The sequence below is a fragment of the Pan paniscus genome, chromosome 16 (assembly GCF_029289425.2).
Source record: "Pan paniscus chromosome 16, NHGRI_mPanPan1-v2.0_pri, whole genome shotgun sequence".
Lineage (NCBI taxonomy): Eukaryota > Metazoa > Chordata > Mammalia > Primates > Hominidae > Pan > Pan paniscus.
In genome coordinates, this window is record NC_073265.2 from 89187612 (window position 1) to 89213924 (window position 26313).

General features: G+C 34.9%; 1 protein-coding gene across 20 annotated transcripts in view; it reads left to right on the forward strand.

The window, feature by feature from the left end:
- MEF2A (myocyte enhancer factor 2A) overlaps positions 1-26313 on the forward strand; it is a 150656-nt gene that overhangs the window by 79365 nt on the left and 44978 nt on the right. For 10 of the 20 annotated variants that reach the window (XM_063596941.1, XM_063596944.1, XM_014341592.5 and 7 more), the window contains one exon: positions 439-642. In XM_063596941.1, the coding sequence (XP_063453011.1) occupies positions 439-642 (204 nt within the window). Of the gene's footprint in view, positions 1-438; positions 643-26146; positions 26279-26313 lie in introns of all 20 variants that reach the window. The other 10 variants (XM_008969868.6, XM_008969867.6, XM_055098867.2 and 7 more) reach the window with 2 other exon arrangements.

The following is a 26313-nucleotide window of genomic DNA, read 5'->3' on the forward strand; positions in this document are numbered from 1 at the left end:
AATAGAGAAGGGCTTGAGAGGGAGGAGAAATACTTTAGATTAGTGGATGTATTTAGTTGTTTAGGGATCAAAGTCTGGCTGATGCTACATTACCTGGCTGGGATTTGGGGTTTCTGATGGTAACAATTTTAACTGAATGATAAGGGAACACTGATCAACTGTTCCTTCTGCGGTTCTTCACCCTCTGTAGTGGAGTGGCAGCCAAGGATAAGGAAATACTTCCCCAGGAGACAGCTCTGTTGGAGAACTTGGCATATACAAAACAAATGTAGGACTGTAGCACAACAGGAGAGGGAAGGCTCATATGGAGGACAAAGCTGGGAACCTTTTCCGTCTTTGAAATCTGGCTCAGTATTAAGAAGAAGATTCATCTTCAGATAGCCCATATTCAAGTACTACTAATGCTTTTAATAAAAATATACCTTTTTTATTGTTTAGGTCACTTTTACAAAGAGAAAGTTTGGATTAATGAAGAAAGCCTATGAACTTAGTGTGCTCTGTGACTGTGAAATAGCACTCATCATTTTCAACAGCTCTAACAAACTGTTTCAATATGCTAGCACTGATATGGACAAAGTTCTTCTCAAGTATACAGAATATAATGAACCTCATGAAAGCAGAACCAACTCGGATATTGTTGAGGTAACACATATCTAGTAATACATGAATTGCAAGTAATACTGAAATATTTTGTTTAATAGCATTAACTGTCAGAATGACTTGTACATCTAAAACATAAATTAGGTGTATATGTATCTTTTCTCTAAATCATTTCTTAGAAGAGTGATTGCTGTATGGCGACTCACTTGTGTTATAAACATACTCTATTCATTCAGACAAAGTAAACTATGTTGTTTTACCATGTATACCAGCATAATCTTAACATTTCATCTATGATTACTTATTTTGTATGAGTTTTAAAATTAATATTGTAAGAGACTATCATTTTTGGACAGTATGAAGTTACAGTTTTGGTATGTCTTAATCATTTCATTATGTCATTGACAGCTCACAACTTTAAACACTTAAGAAAACAATGACAATTATGTAAATAATATTTGCTTTGTTAATAGTGCTTTAGTTGGGCAACAGGAGAAAGTCCTCATTTTCTTTGTTTATCTGCTGCCTATTTGATAGCTCTCATAGTTCTCCCAACCTAATTAAGTGAAAAAGAAAAGGATTTATTATTAGAATGATCTTCTCAGAAATAGTGTTTTACAATAAAACCTTCAAAATGGAAACCAGTATGCTTCCCCCTTTTTATCTTCTCTCTTTCAAGATCTTCCATAAGATAACTTTTCCATGTGTATTTCTAATCACATTTTAAATTAGCTTCATAGTTACTTTTGTCTCTTTTGTTTATATTTGGAGGTTTTATATTTATTCAGTGGAGGAATTTTTTATTACTTGAAAGATGCATATTTTGGCTTAGTTTGTAATAGAAAAGTATTAGGCATTTCGTTGGTGAAAGTACGGAAACCATGTGAGGATTATGTAGAACAACTGAAAAAGAACAAATGGAGTGCTAATCTAGATGGTATTTCTAATATTTAAAATTAAAGATAATTTAGCTGTTTTGTTGTATAGGAATCTAATTTATTTGCCTCCTCAAGTTGTTATTGTTCCGAAAATGCATTTTAAATTTCCCCTATACTTCTTTGCCTTAACTGTCCCTCTTTAGGCAGTGATTGATACCATTACTACACACATAAAAACTATTACTTGTATTTTAAAAACAGCTTTTGTTACTTTTTAGTCATTTTTTCAAATGAGAAGTAAAGGTATAGCATAATTACAGCTAGGACTCATCTCTGTTGCTTGACTTATCCATAGTTTTATTTATGGGGCTCACTGCTGTTAACCTCCCCTGAATTGTATATGAAATTTTTTATTTTGCTTTTGTTGATAACTTTGATTAAACTACATGGTTATATCTTTAGCTAAACCCCTTAATGCAGTTATATTTATGTCATTTATAAATTATATTATTTAGCAGTTATGTTATATGTTATTTATTTATAATACTGTATAGTAGACCTTTCCCCTATTACATGTCATGAATACATTTTGTATTGTAATATTGTAAATTAGGGTATCATTCAGGTAAGCTTTGTTAAGAGACTTCATAACTGGATTTCCTTGAAATGGAGAGTAACCCTGTTGTGTTTAAAATAGCTTCTTATCTTATAAATCTATATGTCTCATCAAAAGTTACACTGCCTCAACTCAAACCAGTGGAGCTGACTTCGATAATGTCAGCAAATAAGTATTCTAGCTAATTTCATTATAGAGGCAACCACCTCCTTAACCCTAACTACTCTGCTCTTTCATTGCAGCAGTTGTTATTCTTGGTCCGTGGAAGTTGAGGGTACTTCACACTGCCTAAAGCTTACTTCCCTAGAGAATACGGAGAATGTAGTCTAATTTAATCCTCATAGAATTTTCAGACTACCTCAATCTTCATCTCTGTTGTGGTCAGCAAAGTGTAAGAGAGCAGATCCCAAACATTTTTTTAAGCAGTCTCCTATATTACAGTCTGTTTCAATATGAAGGAAAACTTTTGCGGCTCAATTACATATTGGGATTTTGATGTTTTCTTTTTAATTGCATTTCCTCAAAATAAGTTAAAATGAATCGTGTTAATAGTTCCTTGTGAAGTTCTAAATTATATAAATACAGTAGATAGAAGACGCATTAGATTATTAGGGATTAATTTATTGTGGTAGGATAAATTACAAGGCTTAATTCACACTTCTTGTATATTAATGTCTTACTGAGTCAACTTTTATTAAGAGAGTGGTTGTTAAGCTTGTGAGATAGGCCTTTTTTCACATATGAAGATGATGCAGCCTACATCTTCACTAGTAGTGCAATTCACATACGAGTTCTTTTTGCCAGTGGTGTAATGGCTTACGCTAATGCATCTATACAGTTTGCTATGGTTCAAATTAAATTTACAGGATAACAGTAATGAAGTTACTTACATAGAGCTTCCTATGGGTCTTAGTTTTTACAAAGTACTTTACAGGTGTCTCATTGAAGGATATTTTTGGAATACCATTTTTTCCTTTTCACAGTTTCCTTTCAGGCAGTTGTATTGATGGGAAGCAGGCTTTTTGATGCCCATTTACTCATTTGACAAAGATTTGAGGGGCTTCTATGTGCTTTGCAAGTTGATCTTATTTAGAGATTCCTAATTCAGGCCAGAAGAATATTCTTCCTACCCATATTTTTATAAACCATTGAGGTATACTTTTACCAACTGAAGATTTTATGTATATTTATAAGAACTTTGAACAAGTTGGTGATAAGCTTCTGGACTCCTTAGCCATCTCATGTGGTTGAAAACATCAGGATAAAATAGAGGCATGAACAGTTATAAGTGATCTACTTTAGAGTGATTTCTAAAGTATATGACCAATATACTTAAGAGTTTGTGTCATTATGTGACCAATAATGACACAAACTCTGAAAACAACAACTTCCATAAGGCCTATAACCTGACTCCACATATTTCCGTTTGCATATATGTTAGTCTTTAAAAAATCGGCAGGATTTTACTTTCCCTATATTACTGAAATATGCTTTGACAAAGTCTTGAGTATATTAACATGGCGTCTTCATTAGATGTGTTCCTCTTCTGTTGCATCCAATACACAAGCCCTTTGAGGATGTGCTGTGAGGATATGCTGTCAGCCTCACCTGTGTAGTCTGTAGTATAGGACGCACATGTATTAGGTCTGTGGAGTTAGATATAGTGTGTTTTGTGGGAGTACTGTAAGATTAATATAATGTATTAAAAGTAGTTGGTATTTGAATATTGTTGATTATAAATAGGTAGAAATGGTGCTCTTATTTTTCTGTGTTTCAATTTTATTTATAAACTTAAATCCATCTATCTTTGTTCTGCCTCATTTTATATTATGTTTTTAAACTAGTTCTTAAATTTAAAATTTTAATCAATTTTTTAAACTTTGGTTAGAGTTGATAAAATTTAAAAAATTCTATACAGGTTTATTTTTTTAATTTGTACTTACATATTTTAAATTGCATTTAGGTATTTTAAATTAAGGTCTGCAGTGTCTTGAGGATGTATATATCCCCTACATTAAGAAAGCTGAATATATGATAAAGCAGACTTACACATTAGTAAATTAAGAGATTGCCATTAGGGTAAGATTCATAAGAGACTTCATAACTCAATTTCTCTGAAATGAAGAATATCATTGCTGTGTTTAAAATGTTTCCACACTGCTTTTCAGTAGTATATTTCTTACAAAACATGAGTTTTATAACTTTATTTCCCATATTTCATTAGGTGACATTCCACAAAGAATGTTGTCAAAGACACACATTTTATCTTTTCAAGTTATTAAGCATTGATACAAAAATAGGTGGCAGACTTTTGTTTGGTCCTATAAAATGTAGTAATTTAATTTAAATGTATAAAGAAAATGTTATAACTCCTTAGTTTTCTTTTCAGTAAAATTAAGATTAAAAATTATGAACTATATTATATAATTTTACAGGAATACTAGGTATGTCCTAGAGTGTAGGGAACCACAGATGGAAATTACCAATACAAGCAGTTGCCATTGTTCATACACATGTATATGTGTGTAATTTGAATTTATACTAAATAAAAGCCTAGGGCCAATAGAGGCTTTGGGATTCTGCATCAAAAGAACAATTATGCTAAAAGGCAACAAATGATACCTAAGAAACACCTGAGAATACTTTTGTATCCGTGTTTTTTCCTGTCATTTGGCAGAAATATTGAAAATACTAAATATTTCTGCTTATAATTTTTTAAAAATAGCCGTGACTTGGTAACATTCTGAAATCATTTGTATGGCAATTCAGATTATTGTGCTGTCATTTAAGGATGTAAATAAAAGGGTCATGGCCGTTTGTCTCTCGTTAATATCTGGTGCACTATTCCCAAAGAGAGGAGATTTTCACCACAGGCATACTACGGTACTTAAAACAAAAATTCTTCTCGCAGTATCTCATTTAAGCTTCATATCCAAGGTAAGCTTTTTCAGAAGCAAAAATTGGGATGCACATTAAAATGACTTGCCCAGAGTCATGTAGCAATGTAGTGGCAGAACCAGGATTAGGACCCAGGTCTGTGACATTAACCTTTCCCCTTGCTCCCTAGTTCACTGCATCCAGGGGAGCTCTGGAGCATTTTACCATAAGTAGATAAGATTTTATACATACACCAATCATGTACGATCTATAGCAGTCACGAATAAGTTTTCCTCAGTAATGAACACAAAACTAGTGAGGATAATAGCAGTAAGAATGATAGGTATTATTAAGCACTTAACATGGTCTAGTAAAGACTTTATTTGAATTATCTTATTGAATCCTTACTGTTGCCCTTATTTCACATTGAGGCAATGGAGACACAGTGATAAATTAAGTCAGATGTTGATAATTTGGATTCTGAAGAAAGAGAAAATCTGTTTATTTGAGTCTTAAAAATCCCTTCCTATTTTCAAATTACAAAAGAATTTGGAAGTAACATCTAAAAGAAAGGAAGATAGGGAATCAGTATAAGATCCGTCTATCAATTAGAAAATAAAAGCAGATGGTAGTGAAAGTGATTATACTTGAGAGTACCTTATTTAAAATCACTGGTCCTCACAATGTGTAGTGCCCTGATCAGCAGCAGCAGCAGCCCCAGAGGCTTCCTAGAAATGCAAGTTCTTGGTCCCACCTTAGACCTACTGAATCTGCAGCTTTTGAGATGAAGCCAAAGCAGTCATGAATTAATTTGAATTAACTTGCCTTGAGTGCAGTTATAGACTAAAAGTTTCCAGTTAACAGTTTCTTGGGAGTGATTATCCAGCTTTTTAAACATTTTTATCCCCAAGAATATCCCTGAAATAATTTCAAACAAAGAGCAAGCACAAACTGTAATTTTTTAAACCCTCTAAAAAGTAATTCAAACTAGTATGCAGTATTGGTGTGAATTGCACCTAAGGAATACATTTCTAATGGGTTACATTTCAGTTCGATTCCACATGGTTATAAGAGCTTGTGTGAGTGTGGTTTCTTTGAGGGGTGCTTCTTTGAGTGGTGTGGTGGGGATGAGTCGGAGGTGGAATCTGGCTCTTCAGATGAACAAAAAAGAAAGTTAAATGACTTATCTCCTAAGATCATCTAGTGCTTGACCTTACAAAAGTAGAAGCATGATTATGCTTGGATTTTCTGACAGTATCATGATATTCTCAAAGAGGCTTTTTGAGCCAGTCCTCTTTTCTCCCCATGTTATAGACGAGGAATGGAACAGACAGGGAGTATTTAAGAGGCTTGCCTAATGTTTTACAGGGCTGCAGTGGAGCATCAGGGAAAGGGAAAAAATAATGAGACATCTGAAGACAAGACAAAGCTTTCCTCCACCTCCAGTCCCCTGCCCTGCTCTTTTATTCCTAACAGAGCCTGAAGCAGCAGGATGATGATTCACAGGGTGAGGCACACAGTCCTCATGGCTCTCCTCCGCTTCCCACATGTCACTGCACCATCGCCTCACACAGCAGTCACCATAGCTCTTGTAATTTCAGTTTTACTACTTTTATTTTGCTGTGCATGTGAATATTATTTATCATACAATTATTGGTTTTCATTTATGTGCTTTGTATAAGGGACTACGCGTCTCTAAGTGTGGTTTTTCTTGAGGTCATATTTTTCTCCATTAGAGGTTCGTGTCATTGATACACAAATGAGAGTTCATGTGGGGAGGAAAAGATGATAGATATCACTTGTATATATAACTGAACTTTTTTCTGTAATACATTTCTTGTGATTATTGATGGATACCTACCTATGTGTTCTTTTTATGTCATATGTGTCAGGGATTGAATATTTTATTAATAGTACTTACCACCAGATAAAGTGTTCCTTTTTCTGCAGAAGATATCTGATGCTTTGGTCAAATTTTTGACCAATAAGAAGAGGAGATAAAGAGGATGGAGATAGAGTTGCTCTAGAGGTGATGCTATCACCAGAGTTCTTTAAAGCAGCAGTCCCCATCCTTGTTGGCACCAGGGATGGGGGTTGGGGGTGGGAGGAATGTGGACAGGGAGATGGTTTTGAGATGAAATTGTTCCACCTCAGATCATCAGGCATTAGATTCTCATAAGGAATGGGCAACCTAGATCCCTTGCTCGTGCAGTTCGCAGTAGGTTTCGTGCTCTTACGAGAATCCAGTGCTACTGCTGATGTGACGGGAGGCAGAGCTCAGGCAGTAATGCTCACTTGCCCGCCACTTACTTCCTGCTGTGCAGCCTGCTTCCTAACAGGGTCTGTGGCCCCGGGGGTTAGGGACCCTTGCTTTAAAGGGTATGGTAGGTGGAAAACAAAGATGCTGTAGGTCAGAGGGGCAGCTTATATGGAAATTAGGAAATGAGACACTGCAGTTAGTGTATGAAGTTGAAATCAGCCAAGTGTCACTGTAGTATACTGTGAAGAGTGGAATAGCTAAGACCTGAGAAGTAAACCAGGTCCACATGAGCTATATAAGGCCCTTCACTTTATCCTGCAGGTTTGGATAGCCACTGAAAGAGCTGAATAAAATAGCTGCTTAGGTTTCTCCTTGCATTTCCCAAGCAGTAAGTTGTGTTAGAACTGCATGGTAATTTTTTGAGGGGAGTTGAAGAAAAAGGAAAAGAGGTAAAAATATTGAATGTAATAGTTCTACATTTTAAATTTATTGTACTGATGTTTGTCATACTATGTACCAGGCATTTTGCTAAACACTGGGAATATAGTGGTAACTGGCCCTATTGCTGCCTTTTTCCTAATAAGATGATATGCTGGCTGTTTTATTATCTTATGGCAGAAGTGCTTTTGTTAGATACACTTCAATATCGACTTAAGACCCTTAGAATGCCAAGATTGTTATGTTACTCATCAGATATTAATCATTAAGCATATAACTATTATAAGATAAGATATTATACTGCTATTCAAGCCAGAAGCTCATTTAGGGCAGAAGATACTAGGTGCTTCCCGTGTTTCTCAATGTTCTGTGTCAGCCTGTAAGGTGAGATGTATATAGTCTAAATGATCTTTCAGTTCTCTTATATATAGATGGCTAATGCGGACATGCAGTTTTGTGAAACCTGGCACTTCAAACACACAATTTAAAATTAAAGAGACAGCTGTATAGTTTTCATATTTATTTTGAAGTTATTTTTGTGGCTCTGTTCTCAGAGACTAGGGATCTAGATTCTACAGAAAGACACCTTCTTGCATAGATTAGTCATAACTCAACTTTTTAATTTACAATTATGCAATCAGTGCTGTACTGGTAAAAGAAATTCCAAATGATAGTATGAATTATATTTTAGAAAATGAGACATACCTTATAATTTTCTAGGTTTTTGTTTAGTTGGTTGATTTTCAAATTTCTAACGTGTTTCACTGATTGTGTATGCTAAGGGTATTTTATAAAGAAAATTTGATATGGGATTATGGTTTTTTCCTCAAATAATGTTTCTTGTAGTTCTCATTTTAATTCATTAGCAGTAAAACATGAGAAGGTAAACCTTCCATATTGTTTTTAAAATGTTAGTGATTTTTAAAACTTGGTAAATAGGCACTACATGCTTAAGCCTTCTAGAATAACCCAAAGCTTTATTATGCACGTTGGACTTTATCTCCTGTAACTCAGTGGAGAATATTTTTCTGTCATGCTTTGTTTTTATATAAATTTTCTTTTCAAATATCTGGTTTATTTTGTGGTAATTTCTGGGCTTAAGTGTTATTTCCAGAATGTATCTCGAAAACTTTAAAAATGTTTATGCTCTGAAAAAAGAACGTAGAAGTAGCAACTAGTATTTGTAGAGGAATTCAAGACATTAGCTTGCTTTTTTTTGCGCCACCCATGTTCATATAGGATTATCCCATAATATTATATAATTAAAATATTTTTATTGTGGTTTTCCACATTTATGTAGTTGAATTAAGTTTTTAAAAATGGTTTCGTTACTTTGGTCTCTTATAAACCTATCAGTTTTGTGCTGTAGGGCAGTATAAAATAATGTTTTAGATATTTTGTGAAAGTTATTTGATATTAGACTCTCAAATCCTACTTAATATATCACTTACTAGTAAAGTAGATATCTGTATTTAATATTCTAACTAGCATATATTTGCTATATTATCCATTTATTTATTGAATGGTTAGTGTACTGGGTTACTAAGCTCAATGTTTAATAGGGCAGAGAGAACAGTATTAAAATTTTAAATCTTATTGAGTTTTGATGATCAGTTAAAATAATGTATGTGAAAGCATTTTGAGAACTATAGGTTGCTTCTGGATGCAGGCAACAGAAGACCTCACTGAAATTGGTCTTAAAAATAGGGGTATTGGGGGACAGAGCGAGACTCCATCTCAAAAAAGAAATAAATAAATAAATAAAAATAAATTTAAAAAAAAGGGGGGGGTATTGGTTATTTCATGTAACAAAAATTCCAGCAGCATGGTAGAGATTTGGCTGTGTTCAAGCGGGCTCCAGGTCTCTGCCTTTGCCCATGCATCATTGTCTTCACACTGGCTTTTTCATGTTGATAAAATGGCAGTGGTAGCTCTAGGCCTTATATGTGAACACAGCATCATATAAAGCAGCACTATCTAATAGAATTTGTTCCATACTTGTGCTGTCCAATATAGTAGCCATTAACTATGTGTAGTTATTGAGTGTGTAGTGCAACTGAAAAACCTGAGTTTTTAATCTTCTTAAATTTTAATTTAACCACATGTGGCGATTGGTTACTATATTGTTGAGCATCTATCTAAAGTATCAGAGATCAGTTGTGTCCCAGAATCCACAGCAGATGTTCTAAAATTAATTCTAATTGTACTGTTTAAATCGCTTGCCTCTCCATCTCCCACTCTGAAAACACTAAACACAGTGGTAGAGAAAGGATAGAATGTCCTGATTGGCTTATTCTAGCTAGATGTTACAGCCCTGGGATTTACTACAAAACTAAAGTAATTCAGTGTGATATTTGCATAGGGATAGGCATGTAGTTCAATAGAACAGAATAGAGAGCTCAGAAATGTACCCACGTATACATGGTTAATTGACTTTTGACAAAAGAGCCAAGGTAAATCAATGAGAAAAGGACAGTCTTTTCAATAAATGGTGCTGGAAAACCTGGATATCCATATAGAAAAAAAATAAGCCTCAGTATTTACCTTATATCATATACAAAATGTTTATGGAATAGAGGCTTTGCATAGGGGAGTAATCAAAGGTAAGGAAGAGACAAATTGAATATAGTTGATAGATGGTCTTGAATACCCAGCTGTGGTATTTAATATTTGTCCTATAGGCATTGGGCAGCCTTTAGAGGGGTGTTTAAAAGTTTTAAGTAGTCAAGTCATTGTTACAGGAATTAATCTGGCAGCAGATTAGCAGTATTTTAAAAGAAGTGTGTAGCTTTTAAAAATAAACTAAATTATCTCACTTATTACTTATGATAGGCTTTAGTAATGTTGAGAATTATAGAAAGAGGAATGCAATTCCATTTGGTTTGAATGGAGAGGGGAGATTAAAGTGGGGGGTTAGGCCATGTTCTAAGGAATAGAATATATTGACACATCATGCTGTTTAAAAATTGATTTATAGAAAATTTGCATAATTTGTAAAACATATATATTATTATATATAGAGAGAATTGACCTAATAATGCTGTGAAAAGTGGTTTGTGTGTTATAAAACAGTTAGGAAACTCTGATCTGGCTCTCTCTTTCATTTAACTGACGAGGAAGCCGCGTCCAAAGAGAGCAAGAAAGACTGTAGATCCTTTGAGGCAAAGACTTCGCTAAGGAACATTAGTATTTTTCACAGTGCTCAGTAAAGATTCAGCACACAGCTTAATAATGACCTATAAAATGGAACTAAAGGTAGTGTTGTGTACTTCAGCATTCACTTAATCATAAATTAAGAGTATTTATGATACTCAGTTAAAACTTCATCAAATATTACAAAATCTAGTACGGACAAAAATATAAAATATGTTTAAGTTGAAGGAACACTCAGTGTGTAGGAGGTGATTCTTTTTACTCTGTTAACACTGGAAATGATAACTTTATTTCCTTATCTCCCCATCCTCCACATCTACTAATATATATTACTTCCAACCTTTAGAGAAGTAAACGTACTTAAAAAGATAAGTATAGAGGCCTCTGCTGTATTGCAGTGTATGCATTCTTGAATAATCTCATAAACCGCAAAACCTATGCAGCTTTGTATCTGCACATGAACATAAATGATAATTGGAGGGATAGCTTGAAATGCTCAGTGAGGCATCTTAGTAGCTAGTGGCCACTGTGGTGGGTCCTGTAAATACACAAAATTACTTGAATAGAAATGCTGGCAGCACTTGAATTAGGATGGGCTAGTGCCTCTCAGGACAATATGATATGATTTCCAGTGTGATAACTTCATGATTGGAGTATACATTCCCAGAGCTTTCAGTAACCTAATTAATCAGGTTAATACTGTAGTAGTACTGTCACATTACCTTGTATCTTTATAAATAATTGCTCCAGACATCCTTAACTATCATGTGAAATTGAATGCATATTTTAATTGCTTATTGAAATGTGGTAGGCATACCTGAGATTAACTTTTTTGCTCTTCTTTTAAATGAGATATAATTCGTATACCATAAAATTCACCAGTGTAGATTATGCAGTTCAGTGGTTCTTAGTCCATTCACAAGTTGGTACAACCATGAACGCCATCTAATTCCAGAACATTTTCGTCAATCCGAAAAGAAACCCAGTACCCATTAGCAATCACTTACCAACTCCTCCTTCCCCTACATCCTGGCAACCACTAATGTACTTTCTGTGTCTATGGATTTACCTATTCTGGGAATTTGATATAGATGGAGTCATGCAGTATGTTCTTTTGTCCAGCTTTTTCACTTAGCATAATGTTTTCAAGGTCCATCCGTATGGTAGCTGTATCAGTACTTCATTCTATGACCAAATAGTATTCCATTTGCTACTGTGAAGTTTGTATACAAGTTTTGGTATGAGTATAAGTTTTCACTTCTCTTGGGTATCTAGTTAGTAGTAGAATTTCCTGGATTGTATGGTAAGTTCTGTGTTTAACTTTTTGAGGAACTGCCAAACCCTGTCCTACATCTAACTTAAAAAAAAAATAGCAAAAACATCAACAAAAACCAATAACTTTATGGATATTATTAGAAAATGGTTGATTTTTTTAAAAATTTTGATATTGTTGGGCTAGGTTATCTGGATCAACTCTTCTGTTGAAGACATCTAAAAACTAGATAAACTGTAAAAACAAAACAAAAAAACTTCTTTACGTTATCAAAGAGCTCAAGGAATATGCCAGGCCAAAATTTAAGAGAAGGTAAGAACATAAAGGTAAAAAAGTATTTAAAGTTCTAACCACCCTGAATCATTTGCCCATCTGGATAAAGCAGTTTGTAAAACTGAGATTTGGGTTCTGATAGATTCAGAATCAAGGGGAAAATGATCACTTCTAGGTTTATGAGCCTAATAGATACCCCCAAACCCCTTTAAGCTGGGGCCTTAAGAAAAGAGGAAAATCCACTGCCTTCTGCTCCCAAAGGATTCCAAGGAGAGTTATTTAGTACTGAGCAGATAGGGGAAAGAAGAGAACACGAAAAGAAAAAAAGAACATATCTGACAGATTGTAAACCAAGTTACCAGCATTGTGTGGAATCATAGTTCCAAGTCATATAATACCAGACATTCAAGAAAACTAGTGCCCTGTTAACTGGGGGAAGCAAATTTATATCCTTTTTGAAGAAAGTCACCTTATTCTGTGTATCAGAAATCTCTTTCAAATAACCTTTCAGAACTATAGAGCATCATACAAAGATGACCAAGCATACAAGAAAACAAGGCACAGTGAGGAAAACACAGCAGGATACAGCAGAAAATAGCTCTTATATATTTCAGATGACATTGTTATTATATGTAGATTATAGAACAGTTTCACTTTCTATGTTTTAAGAAATAAGCTTGAAAATATCAGTAGGAAACAGGAAGTTATATAGGAATTGACATAGCAGAGTTGAATGAAATACTTCAAGATGTGAAAAAATACGATGACCAAAACTAATTAATGCAGTAAACATGGTGGAAGTAGATTTTCCATAACCGCAGAGAGAATTTGTGAACCAAAGATAGAAGAAATTATCTAGAATTCAATGCAAATATTAAAAGGCAGAAAATATCAAGAAAGGTTTAAAGAAAAGGAGGATCATGTTTAGAAGTTCTAGCCTATGCTTAATTGGCATTGTAGAAGACGGAAACAGAGAATCGGGTAGAGGCAATATTTGATGAGATAATGACACAATTTTCTAGGATTGATGAAAGCCCACCATCCTTAGATTTAAGAAATTCAAATCCCATGCAGAGTAAATGTGTAAAAAAAAACCAAAAACTCTATATAGACATAGTGAAACTGTGCAGAAAACAAAGACAAGAAAGACGTAAAGAGACTATCCTCAAAAGAGTGCTATTTCCAAATAACAAATGAAATCTGGAGTCAATGAAATGATATCCTAAGTGTGCTGTTTAGGAAGGGAATAGAATGCAACCTAGAGTTCTATACCCAGAGAAAATTTCGAGAGGGAAAGCATAACACCTGTATATCAGTGTTACAATCAAACCATCTACTGCTTTGGAAGAAAGGGCCAAGACCAAGTCAGGCTGCCATGGTAAGAAAGCAGTCTTCATCGAATGACCAGATGATCTCTACAGTCTTCATGTGGACGATGATCTATGTCTAATTTATCAGTAAATATCAGCATCTAGTAGGGTGCTTTCGATAAATTTTGTTGAATGAAAAAAAAGGCAAATTAAGGTATTTATTCAGTAAACAAAAAGGGATGGTGAAGAACCAAGCTCCAGGACTTTTGAAGATAGACTTTCTTGTCTGTGGTGCACTGAGAATCAGCTCTATCTTAGTATTCATTTATGTGTGGAGATCTAGAACAGAGTTACATTCTTTCTGGTGACAAGCTGAGACTACCTGGCTGCTCAGTATCCAGCTCCTGGGAGACAAGGGCCTCAAAACTGTTGGGATTGGGGGGTGGGGCAGGTAGGGAATCTTACTACCATTTGTTAGGATTTTTACTATCAAACCTAGGAGTAGCTTAGAACTGGGTAAGATCTTAGAATTTAGAGAAGCCATAGCCTGAACACCACACACTTCTCACTGAGGAAGATAGGGGTGATAAGATCATGGAGGAACTGGAGAGGAATATGAAGACAGTGCCTACAACCACCACATACACAGTAAACATTCTCTCTTCTCAGTGGTTGAAGTTGTTCCTGATTACAGCTCTCTTATCTGTTCTCCCTTTGATTTGCTGACTGATGGATGCAGTCCATTTAAGAAATGAGCATAGCATATTGGAAAGAGCACTAGACTTAGATTCTAGTCCCAGTTCTGTCACTTAACAGCTATGTGTTGAGGTGAGGTGAGGGAAGAGTACTTGGATCTCTGGATCTCTTTTAACTTTAATATTCTCCTCTATAAGGGTAGAAGATGAACTAGAGGATCACAACAGTACCATTTAGTTTTCTGTTCAGTGGCAGTTTTGACATACTTTTTTGAGCATATATAATCTCAGAATCCTATGCCTCAAAACTTTGATTCACTGGACAGATTTCAAGAAAAATATAATTTAACAAATGTAATAAAGAAAAAATAGAAAAATTGAATAATCTTGTCAAGTTTTCCACAAAACTACAAGTCCAGATGGCTGCATAAGAAAATACTAGCAAATTTTTAAGAAGGAAGTAATTCCAGTATTTCACAAACCCTTCCAAAGAATAGTAAAAACAAAGAGCTTTCCTTTCCTCGTTATCTAAAATTAGCCTAACTTTGATAGCAAAACCAGCTAGGAGAGTTGCAAAGATAATAATCAGAAGCCAGTCTCACTGAACATAAATGTGAAAGTCTTCAGCAAAATATTAGGCTACTTCGTGTTCACATCTTTCTTACGGGAGACTTTTTTGTTTGTTTGTTTTTGAGATGGAGTTTCGCTCTTGTTGCCCAGGCTGGAGTGCAATGGCGTGATCTTGGCTCACCCCGATCTCCGCCTGGGAGGCATTTTTATTTTCAGAATGACCCATTTTCTCTACTGTTTGGGCACAAAACTAGACTCTGTATTAGCCTCCCCTGTGGTTAGGAGTGGCCATGTGACTGACCTCTGACCAAGGAGATGTGAGTGAAAATGATGCAGGCTGCTTCCAGGTGTGACCAGTAAGATACTTCCCACATAATCTTCATACTCTTTCTTCCCTGTTTGGCATCCCATGTGCTAAGAATGGGAACCCTGAGGTCCTATATGTGGAACCATAAGGTAAATGTCTTTGGGCTCTGAATCTCACACAGGGCTCACTGAGAATAAGAAACATCCTTCTTGGGCTTTGTATGAATAAGAAAGAAATAAACTTTCATTGTGTTAAGCCACTGAGATTTATGGATTTATTAAAGCATCTAGCATTACTTATACAGAGATTAAATCTAGTGATATGTAGATGAGATAATATATTATGACTAAGTTGAATGTATCCTAGTAGAGTTATACCATATTCATAGATCAGAAGTCTCAAATTATATATATCTGTGCCACATAAGATAATCTCTGTAGAGTTGATGAAATATCAATCAGATTCCCAAGAAATACTTTTTGAAAGAACTTCAACAACTGATTCTAAAGTTCACAGAGAAAATAGAACAGAAGACACTGAAGAAGAACAAGGTGAGAGGGTTTGCACTGCAATATATTGAGACTAATTTTAAAGCTATAATAATTAACATACAGTGGCAGTGGCACAAATACCAAATGCCAAACATACCAATGGAATAGCTCAGAAACAGAACCATGCATATTTAGATACTTAATATATGGTAGAGTGGCAGAACAAACTCCTTAAGCAGTGGTATAGGGACAATTGGGTATCCATATAGAAAACTCATGAAATTGGACTTACCTCAGATTATATACAAAATTACCTCCAGGATGCTTATAGACCTAAATGTAAAAGGCAAAATTATAAAGCTATTTACAGGATAATATAGGAGAATATCTTCATAATTTTGGAAAGGATTTCTTATATAAGGCATAAAAATCACTATCATATGGATAACTGGAAAGGAAAAAACTGATAAATTTGACTCCGTTTAAGAACTCTGCATCCAAAGATAAGCGTTTTTTTTTTTAATGCTACATAATGGGAAGATATTTTTACAATGTATAAAATTAGCCAAGGGCTTACATTGACTACTTATAAAATAATTACTATAAAAATAAATAATTAAAAGAACTACTATAAAACAATTATCAGAAGGCAGTAGAAAACTTAGCAAAGTACTTGAATAGGTGCCTCACAAAAGAGAACATCCATGTGGCCAATAGATATGAAATGTGCTTCATTTCATTAGTAGTTGGTATTGCAAGTTAAATCCCACAGGTAGGAATGCACATTGATACAATTACTTTAAAAGACAGTTTGGCATTATCTAGTATAACTGAAGATCCACATGTTTTATGAACTAATACTTCTATTCCTAAGAATACATACCCAAGAGAAATGTGTGCACATTATGCAGTAGACTATCTACAGAAATGTCCACAGCAGCATTTTTATAGATTCAAAAGATTGAAGCCACTCCAATGTCTGTCTGTTGTAGAATGGATAAAGCTTTTTTTTTTCAAGCCATGTAATACAGTATTTAGTGAAAATGAGCCAGCTATAACTCTGTGTAACTCTATGGCGGAATCTCATAAACAGTGTTAATACTGAATAGTGTACTGTGTGTGGTTCCATTTACATATCATTCACAAATAGGCATAGCTAAATTATATTTTTAGGGATATGTATATATGTGGTAAACGTATAAAGAAAATCCAGATAATTGTCATCACAGAGTTAGGATGGTATTACCTGTAAAGGTGGGAGGAGAGGGTTATGGGATGAAGGGAGATAGGGAGGGTTCTGGCCTTGGTCTATTTTTTTGACTTGATTGAAATGACTGATGTTCACTTTATAATTATTTGTTGAATTTTATATAAACTTGTACATACCTTACATATTTCACAATTTTTAAAAATTGTTTTTATGTGTTGTCAGAGTAGCTAGAAAGAATAGTATATGTTTCAAAATTGGAAATAATTATTTACAATGAGGAAAGACAACTTTTCTCATTTTTAAAATATCGCAATAATCTAGTTTCAATTTCCTGAAACTTAAGAAATGATTTCTTTTTTCCTCTTTTTTTTTTTTTTTTTTTTTTGAACAGAGTCTTGTTCTGTCACCCAGGCTGGAGTGCAATGGCACGATCTCAGCTCACTGCAACCTCCACCTCCTGGGGTTAAAGCGATTCTCCTGCCTCATCCTCCTGAGTACCTGGAATTACAGGTGTCTGCCACTACGCCCAGCTAATTTTTTTGTATTTGGAGTAGAGACAGGGTTTCACCATGTTGGCCAGGCTGGTTTCAAACTCCTGACCTAAAGTGATCTGCCCGTCTCTGCCTCCCAAAGTGCTAGGATTACAGGCATGAGCCACCGCGCCCGGCCCAAGCCATGATTTCTTTATTTTACAAGCACTTGCTTATACTTATGCTAGATTTACTGACTACTCAGCTGGTGTTTATGGAGCATGTACTGCTCAGCTGTGTCATAGCAATGAGATTTAAGGTGGGTGGTCAAATTTTTTGTGGGTTTATTTAATTGATTTAAATCAGTTAACTCCTCATGCATTTAAAAACCATGCATTTATACCTTTTGAGTAGTTTTAATTCCATAGTTTCACTTGTAAGTGCTATGATTCTATTAGCTTGGAATGGAATTTGGCAATAATAAAGTTGAGCGTATGTTAATTTTTTTTTTCAGTTCTTGGTAGGCAGGAGTTAAAAGTGCAGGCATGGGCTCTAGCAGATACTCCAGCAGTATAGGCTCTTCGATCCAAAATGTAGTGTCATATGTCAAGATTCCAGAAAATGCAAGTCCCTTGGGATATTTATAAGTTCTTATTTAAGAGCCCATATGCTTTAAATATTTATTTAAACACATTTAGAAAGATAATCCTGATTTATTTACTCTGTAAACAGATGCCAAAGATTATAGTAATATGCATTTGTGCACGTATATATATGCACACATTATATACAGAAATGGACTGCACTTTTAACTCCTGACTACCAAGAACTGAAAACACTTTTAACATATGCTCAACTTTATAATTGTCAAATTCCATTCCAAACAAATAGAATCACATATATATATTTAAAATTTTAGACAAGCTTATTTTCCATGGAAGTTTTTATGTATATAAAACTTTTTATATTTTATGTATAAAAGTTTATATTTAACTATTTTTTATATATGTATAACATTTCCATGGAAAATGTGGCTAAAATTTTAAATATAGAATTTCTTGCTGAGTATTTAACATGAAAGAGCATAAGCTAAAAGAAACGCATTTTAAATGAGTTGCCCTGCCTAATTAGTAATTCATTTTGAAATAAATTTTTGTAAGTTTATTATGTAAAAGAAAACCTCAACATACTTAAAAAAAAGTTTATACAGTATTGTTTTTGTCCTCTCAAGTATCTTTTTTCTTTGTCTTTTCACCTCTTCCCTTAATCCTTTCCATCTCTAGTTTCACCAAGAGGTTTAGTATATAAACCAGAAAATGAGAGGCAGATGTACAGGGTCAGCCAAGTGGTAACATATACCCAGAATTCTGTAAATGTTTCCTTGAATTTGAAAGGTAAGGTTGTCAGTACTCTATAAGTAGAATGATAGGACGTATGACTTTAAAGATTTTTGTTGGGGTAGATACCATTGTTTCAATCAGTTATCTTTGACCAACAACAGTAATTAATCATCACTTCTGGGTTTGAGACTCTTTCTGGATTCTATGTTGTAGAGGTACTAGCCAGACTTATTTTGAGAAATATGTGACTTGGATAAAGAGACTAATAATGTGTTACCTAAAGGATCACTAACAGTTTTCTTCCTCATGCTTCTTTGATTATAAGGGATAGAAACCCATTTAAAGTAGCTCCAACTAAAGAAAGAATTTGTTGAAAGAATGCAGACAGATAGCACTCAAAGGCAAGAGGCAGGAGTAGCTGGCTTCCTGAAGGCCGGACACCAGGAACTCCATATTAAGGGCTCCATGGTCTCTCATCTCTGCCACCAAGGCTGGTTTGCAAAATAACTCTCCTTGCAAGCACAACTGATAATCTTCATGTAGAAATGAATTGATTTAAAACAGGTGAGAAATTCAAAATGATATTGAGGGGAACTGAATTGGTAACAGTTTATGGAACAGATAGAATGGAGAGAGAGAAAAGTGGAAAAAAGATATAAGAGTCTAGACATAAGATAGTGCAGGCTTGAGTGAGTATGGGGACAGTAGAAATGGAAATAATATACAAAATTTGGTATTCCATGTGAATGTAGAGAGAGAACAAAGGGAATAAGGTCGACTAGGTTGGTAAGTCCAAAGGAGAGACTGGTTTAATAAAAGATAATGAATTCTATGCCAGTTAAGTTGAAATAGAAATGTTAGTAAAATATCCAAATGAAAGTGTGCAGCAGGCAGTTGGGATTATAAATCTTCCAAGTTGCAGATTAGATTTGGATGAAGGCATAAACATTACTATCATAAAATTATAAAATGAACATATTAGAGATTTTATTTGAGTCATTAATGAATGAGGGAACAATAAGATCATAAACAGAGGAGAACTCAAAAATATAACACATTTATAGTTAAAGAATGCAGAAGTAAATTTATAAATAGAAACAAAAGTGGCCAGTATCCACAGGGTGACAATCAATGGTATTCCACAGGAAACAATTTCTGGAAACAAGAATTATTTGCAGCTACTACAAGTTTTCTATAAGTTAACTAATGTCCATCTCTGCAGTGTTGTAAAATAGCCTCATCAAAGAAACGGAAGTGGATATAACTAACCTAAATGGAGGTTCTAGCCAGGGCACTCACTAAGTTTCAGGCTTTCATTGTTTTTCCTTAAATTGGTATGGAAATTTTAAACTCAAGAGCCTTCCTACTACTGGAGTGTTTGGTCAGCAGTAGATAGAAAGAAAAACAAGCAATGGGGAAAGGATTCCCTATTTAATAAATGGTGTTGGAAAAACGAGCCAGCCATATGCAGAAAGCTGAAACTGGATCCCTTCCTTACACCTTATACAAAAATTAAGATGGGTTAAAGATTTAAACGTAAGACCTAAAGCCATAAAAACTCTAGAAGAAAATCTAAGCAGTACCTTTCAGGACATAGGCATGGGCAAAGATTTCATGACTAAAACATCAAAAACAATGGCAACAAAAGCCAAAATAGATAAATAGGATCTGATTAAACTAAAGAGCTTCTGCACATCAAAAGAAACTTTATCATCAGAATGAACAGGCAGCCTACAGAATGGGAGAAAATTTTTGCGATCTATCCATCTGACAAAGGGTTAATATCCGGAATCTACAAAGAACTTAAATTTACAAAAAAAAAAAAAAAAGCCATCAAAAAGTGGGTGAAGGATATGAACAGACACTGCTCAAAAGAAGACATTTATGCAGCCAACAAACATAAGAAAAAAAGCTCATCATCACTGGTCATTAGAGAAATGCAAATCAAAACCATCATGAGATACCATCTCAAGCCAGTTAGAATGGTGATCATTAAAAAGTCAGGAAACAACAGGTGCTAGAGAGGATGTGGAGAAATGGGAACACTTTTATACTGCTGGTGGGAGTGTAAATTAGTTCAACCATGGTGGAAGACAGTGTGGTGATTCCTCAGGGATCTAGAACTAGAAATACCATTTGACCCAGTAATGCCATTACTGAATATATACCCAAAGGATTATAAATCATTCTACTGTAAAGACACATGCACACATATGTTTACTGCGGCACTGTTCACAATAGCAAAGACTTGGAATCAACCCAAATGTCCATCAGTGATAGACTGGATAAAGAAAATGTGGCACATATACACCATGGAATACTATGCAGCCATAAAAAAAGAATGAGTTCATGTCCTTTGCAAGGACATGGTTGACACTGGAAACCATCATTCTCAGCAAACTAACACAAAAACAGAAAACTAAACACCGCATGTTCTCACTCATAAGTGGGAGTTGAACAATGACAACACATGGACACGGAGCGGAACATCACACACTGGGGCTTGTCAGGGAGTGGGGGGCTAGTCTAGGGATAGTGGTAGAAGTACGTAATGTAGATGATGGGTTGATAGGTGCAGCAAGCCACCATGGCACATGTATACCTATGTAACAAACCTGCACGTTCTGCACATGTATCCCAGAACTTAAAGTATAATAATAATAATAATAATAATAATAAAAAGATCAGCAAAGAAAAAAAGGAAGGCTTTTAAAGTTCCTCTTCTTTTAGGTAAAACTGGTTTAATTAATGCTAGATAACAAAGCAAAACCTTCTCTTTTAAGTTTGATTTGGGCATTTACAACACAGAAATAGTGTGGATATGATGTAGGGATTCCTTTTCCCTAGAAATATTTTTAGGCAGTATGCCCTCCTCTCTTCCTCCACCAGCTTGAATTTCATTTTAGATCTTAATAGCTTCCGATGAAAGGAAGGTTGTGGGATTTGCTGTTTTAGACAGTTAACATTCTTAATGCTGCAATATAAATAACAATTTATGAATTACCACAAGAAGATTTTGAAGATGAGTATTGAAAGGCCACAGGCCCTGTCTTGTCATATTTCATCGATACTTGATATTATAACAAATACAGATTAATCAAATATTTTTAGAAAATTTTAAAGAACAGCATACTACTTCTTCCTTTCAAAAACCAATACTTGCTCCAATAATAAGTTCTATCGAGGGTTACTAGGAATCTCTTCCTGAGTTTAGATCTGAAATCAGTGACTTGGGTGGTTTCACACTCGTAAGTGGTAAAATAGTTTTTGTTTTTTGGTTTTTGGTTTTTATTTATTTATTTATTTGAGACAGAGTCTTGCTCTGTCGCCCAGGCTGGAGTGCAGTGGCACGATCTCAGCTCACTGCAAGCTCCGCCTCCCGGGTTTACGCCATTCTCCCGCCTCAGCCTCCCGAGTAGCTGGGACTACAGGTGCCCGCCACCACGCCCGGCTAACTTTGTTTTTGTATTTTTAGTAGAGACGGGGTTTCACCGTGTTAGCCAGGATGGTCTCAATCTCCTGACCTCGTGATCCGCCCGCCTCGGCCTCCCAAAGTGCTGGGATTACAGGCGTGAGCCACCGCGCCCGGCCGTAACATAGTTTTTTATAAAGGTGATTATATCAAGTGAACATGAGTCAAAAATTTTAAGTAATTAATTAGTGAGGGAGCCTGAAAAAAATGTTGCCTTTGTAAATTCAAAGATCAGACAAATATATAAGCCCACCAAGAAGGCCAAATGAATTTGCTTCATAAATACAAAAACTGGCTCTTCCACAGTTGAGAGAGGAAGTCAGTTGAACTTCCACGAGGCGGGATTTGTTTGCACATCTACAAACACACATTATTTGCATTACTCTCACTTTTCTACACATTATCTTCTGTTTACAGAGTTGGAAAATAGCTCAGAAACCAAGGTACAAACCCCCTAGAATCAGATAACTTGGAATGTGCTCTAAACAATACAGAGTTTTAAGAGAGATTTAGTTTTTTGGGTTTCATTTAAAAATATTTCACTATCCTTACATAACTAGCGTTGAAAGGTAAATATTAGCTAAGTTTATTACTTAAATCCTGCATTTTGTACCATAAATGAGAATGTGCAGAAAGTACCTGAATTGGCCCAAGTCATAAAAACCTGTTAAAATAATAATGGAATTTAACTTTGTTGTGACATAAATAGAAAAATGATTGTTTCTAACAAGTGCTTAACTGACCCTCCAAAAATAAAATTACTGTCTTCTGTAGACGTGTACTGATGAAAAATATAGGTGTGTTAATTTTAGGATTTTATTTGAGTAATATTGCCAATTGGGACCTTTAAATTAGTTTGGAACATGTATAGAACAGGGTGTATCATCGGCTTAAATTGATTAATAATTACTTATTAATATTGATCTTTATAGCAGCCTGTAATGTATGTTTTAGAAGACATTTCTTTAAGAAAAGCAACTAGGATAAGTCAACTTAAATGGGTACACACCATTGAAATTTGAAATTATTTTGGCACAATTGAGTTTTCTCCTTAAGTTTGTTGGAATGGCATTGAAAAACTCAATCACGTTATTTACAAGGAGTAAAATATCTTTGAAGTTTTATTTACTTTAGAATGGATTATAATGACTAGTAATAGCTATAGAGAGTACTCAGTGCTAGCACTCTTGATGCATTTTTCTACTTTTTCTTTATGAGGAATAAGCAGATCTCTCATAGTGGTGACCTTTCACACTGTATTTTCCTCATTGAGCAAGTGTCTTTATTGTGGCTAACTTGTGTGTGAGAAAACTGAAGCTGGCCAGGATCGTATGTACCTTGCCTGGCCTTCTTAATAGATTACGGCATTCCGCTTGATAATACCAGTGGCACAGGAGAAACTTCTACTGTTGTGCTATTTGGTAATGTGAAGACAGAAAAAGTCTTTTTATGGTAGTTGGGTCCTCAAAACAACTCTTCATGGTTTAGTGATAAGGAGACACAAGTTGCCTATCAAACAGAGGTACATTAGCTTATTATCTACAAAGCTGATAGAGCCTCTTAAATTCTCTCATGGTGACAGAAACCCCATCTGAAGTGAAGGCTTGCAGAGCTGAAGATACCAGAGCACTTTCCTTCCTCATAAATACAAGTAGAGTTAACCCTACTCTTGTAGAATAAAAATTGCATGTAATTGTTGAACAAAAGCTGCCTTCTTTTTTCTCTGGCAATTAAAATGTGGTCAAAGAGATATATACTTGGTGATTGCCATTTGTGAAAATTTCAGTGATAAGCATTACAGCTTACTAAGAAGAGCAAGACTAATTAACTAGTCTTAAAATAGATGAAAATTGAGGGGAAATATCAGAGATTTAGGACTAGAATAAGTCAACAACTTTATGATAAGATCTGTGTGTAGGCACCTACTATATTTGTTCTGTTTCTAGTGCTGTGTAGGTTTTAAGAGTTCAATGTGTTCCAGTGTTCTGAGTGTCTACATTTTCACTGCTCATAGCTACTTGGAAAGATTTGGCAAGTAAACTTGCTACCATGGTTGGGGGAGGATAAATGCCTTTATCCTTTAGTGCTCCCAACAACAGGACCTTTTATGGCCAAGCACACATAAAAGTCCATGTGATTACTTAGGCTCATAGAGCCTAGTGCCATGGAGAAAATGTTGGAGAAATAGATGTTGTGTTTGCTATATGCACATGCCAAGTAATTTAATAAGCTAACGTATCTGTACTAATGATTGTTTATGATTCTTCATGAAAAATTTTTAAAAATCACATTGAATAAAGTGAATTTTAAAAATAATTTGACTTTGGAGAAACAAAAAAATTCTTGAATCTTAATGTACTGTGCTTATGTTCTGCTTCATTCAAGAAAAAAGTAAAATAAACATCCATAATTATTGCTAATCATATTTTAAAGGATACTAAGATCTGCTATGAAATAATCAAAAATATCTTTAGATCTAATTTAATCGTTTATTGATGAACTTCTCTGGGACTAGTTCAGTGATCAAGCTTTGTTTCCTAACTAAGCTCTGTTAGTTAGGCTTACTTAGAAATTTTAACTTCCTAATCCTTCTCTGCAGTTGGTCAGAAAATCAAGAAGTCTCAGCCATTTCAGTGTTGAACCCTGTAACTCTACTTTAAGATACGACCCACCAGGATTTTTTAAAAAAGAAGAAAGAAAGAAATAAGACATTCTGAAAGTAAAGGAGTATTCCATATATTTTCAAGCTCTTGGTTTTTAATTTATCCTTTTAAGTACTGGACAAGTTATTTCGTGATGAATTTATGTTAAAAATAGAAATCAGAAAACCAACTGTTTTTTGCATTATACTAAGAAAAAAAAAGTCAGTATAATCCAGGAGATATTTTAATGGCACTCAAGAATATTCTCCAGAAAGGGCTGGGCACAGTGGCTCACGCCTGTAATCCCAGCACTTTGGGAGGCCGAGGTGGGTGGATCACGAGGTCAGGAGATCCAGACCATCCTGGCTAACATGGTGAAACCCCATCTCTACTAAAAATACAAAAAAAATTAGCCGGGCGTGGTGGTGGGCGCCTGTAGTCCCAGCTACTCGGGAGGCTGAGGCAGGAGAATGGCGTGAACCCAGGAGGCAGAGCTTGCAGTGAGCCAACATCGTGCCACTGCACTCCATCCTGGGCGACAGAACGAGACTCCGTCTCAAAAAAGAAAAAAAAAAAGAAAAGACAGTTCTTCAGAAAGTCAAATCAGTGGATTAAATCAAACCATGAAATACACTCTGAATAACTTTTGAGTGCAAATTTTAAGAATATGTAAAGTCACTGATAATTTGTACATTCTACATAGGAGTCATTGCAGACATAAATAATTATCAAGTTTGTTGTATTTCAAAGTTATACAGGAAAGTGAATAATAGGAATGAAATTATTGGGATATCGTGCTGATTCTTTCTGTTGAGTAGGATAAAAACTCCGATAGGCAGAAAGGAAGAATACGTGAAGTTGCTGAAATGTTCAATTTATAAAGGTATGATAACTTCTCAAAGCATCATTTTTATAGATTTCTATTTTAGTTCTTTCATGCATTGGTTATATCAGATAAATTGATCAGGCTTTAATCAGATTTGAGTTTTAACTGTGAGAGCAGTGAGTCATTTAGTATTTTGAGAAGTTTAGAAAGGAAGAATCCAAACAAATATTCCTTTTCTCTTAACATACAATGGGAGAATTAATTTTACTTATATTTAATGTTTATCTTATTTGAAGAAGTAAGTACATTTGTGATCATTTAGAAACCGTTTCAGTGGCTCTTGTATAATTCAGTTCATTCCGTCTGTGCTCTCTTAATAAATTTTACAGAAAAACTCATGGCAAGTTAGCATTATTTGTGTGTGAATTTTCCAATTGTATTTCAGACTTTAAGAAAGAAAGGCCTTAATGGTTGTGAGAGCCCTGATGCTGACGATTACTTTGAGCACAGTCCACTCTCGGAGGACAGATTCAGCAAACTAAATGAAGATAGTGATTTTATTTTCAAACGAGGCCCTGTAAGTACTTTTACTTTACCTCTACTTTTTATTTG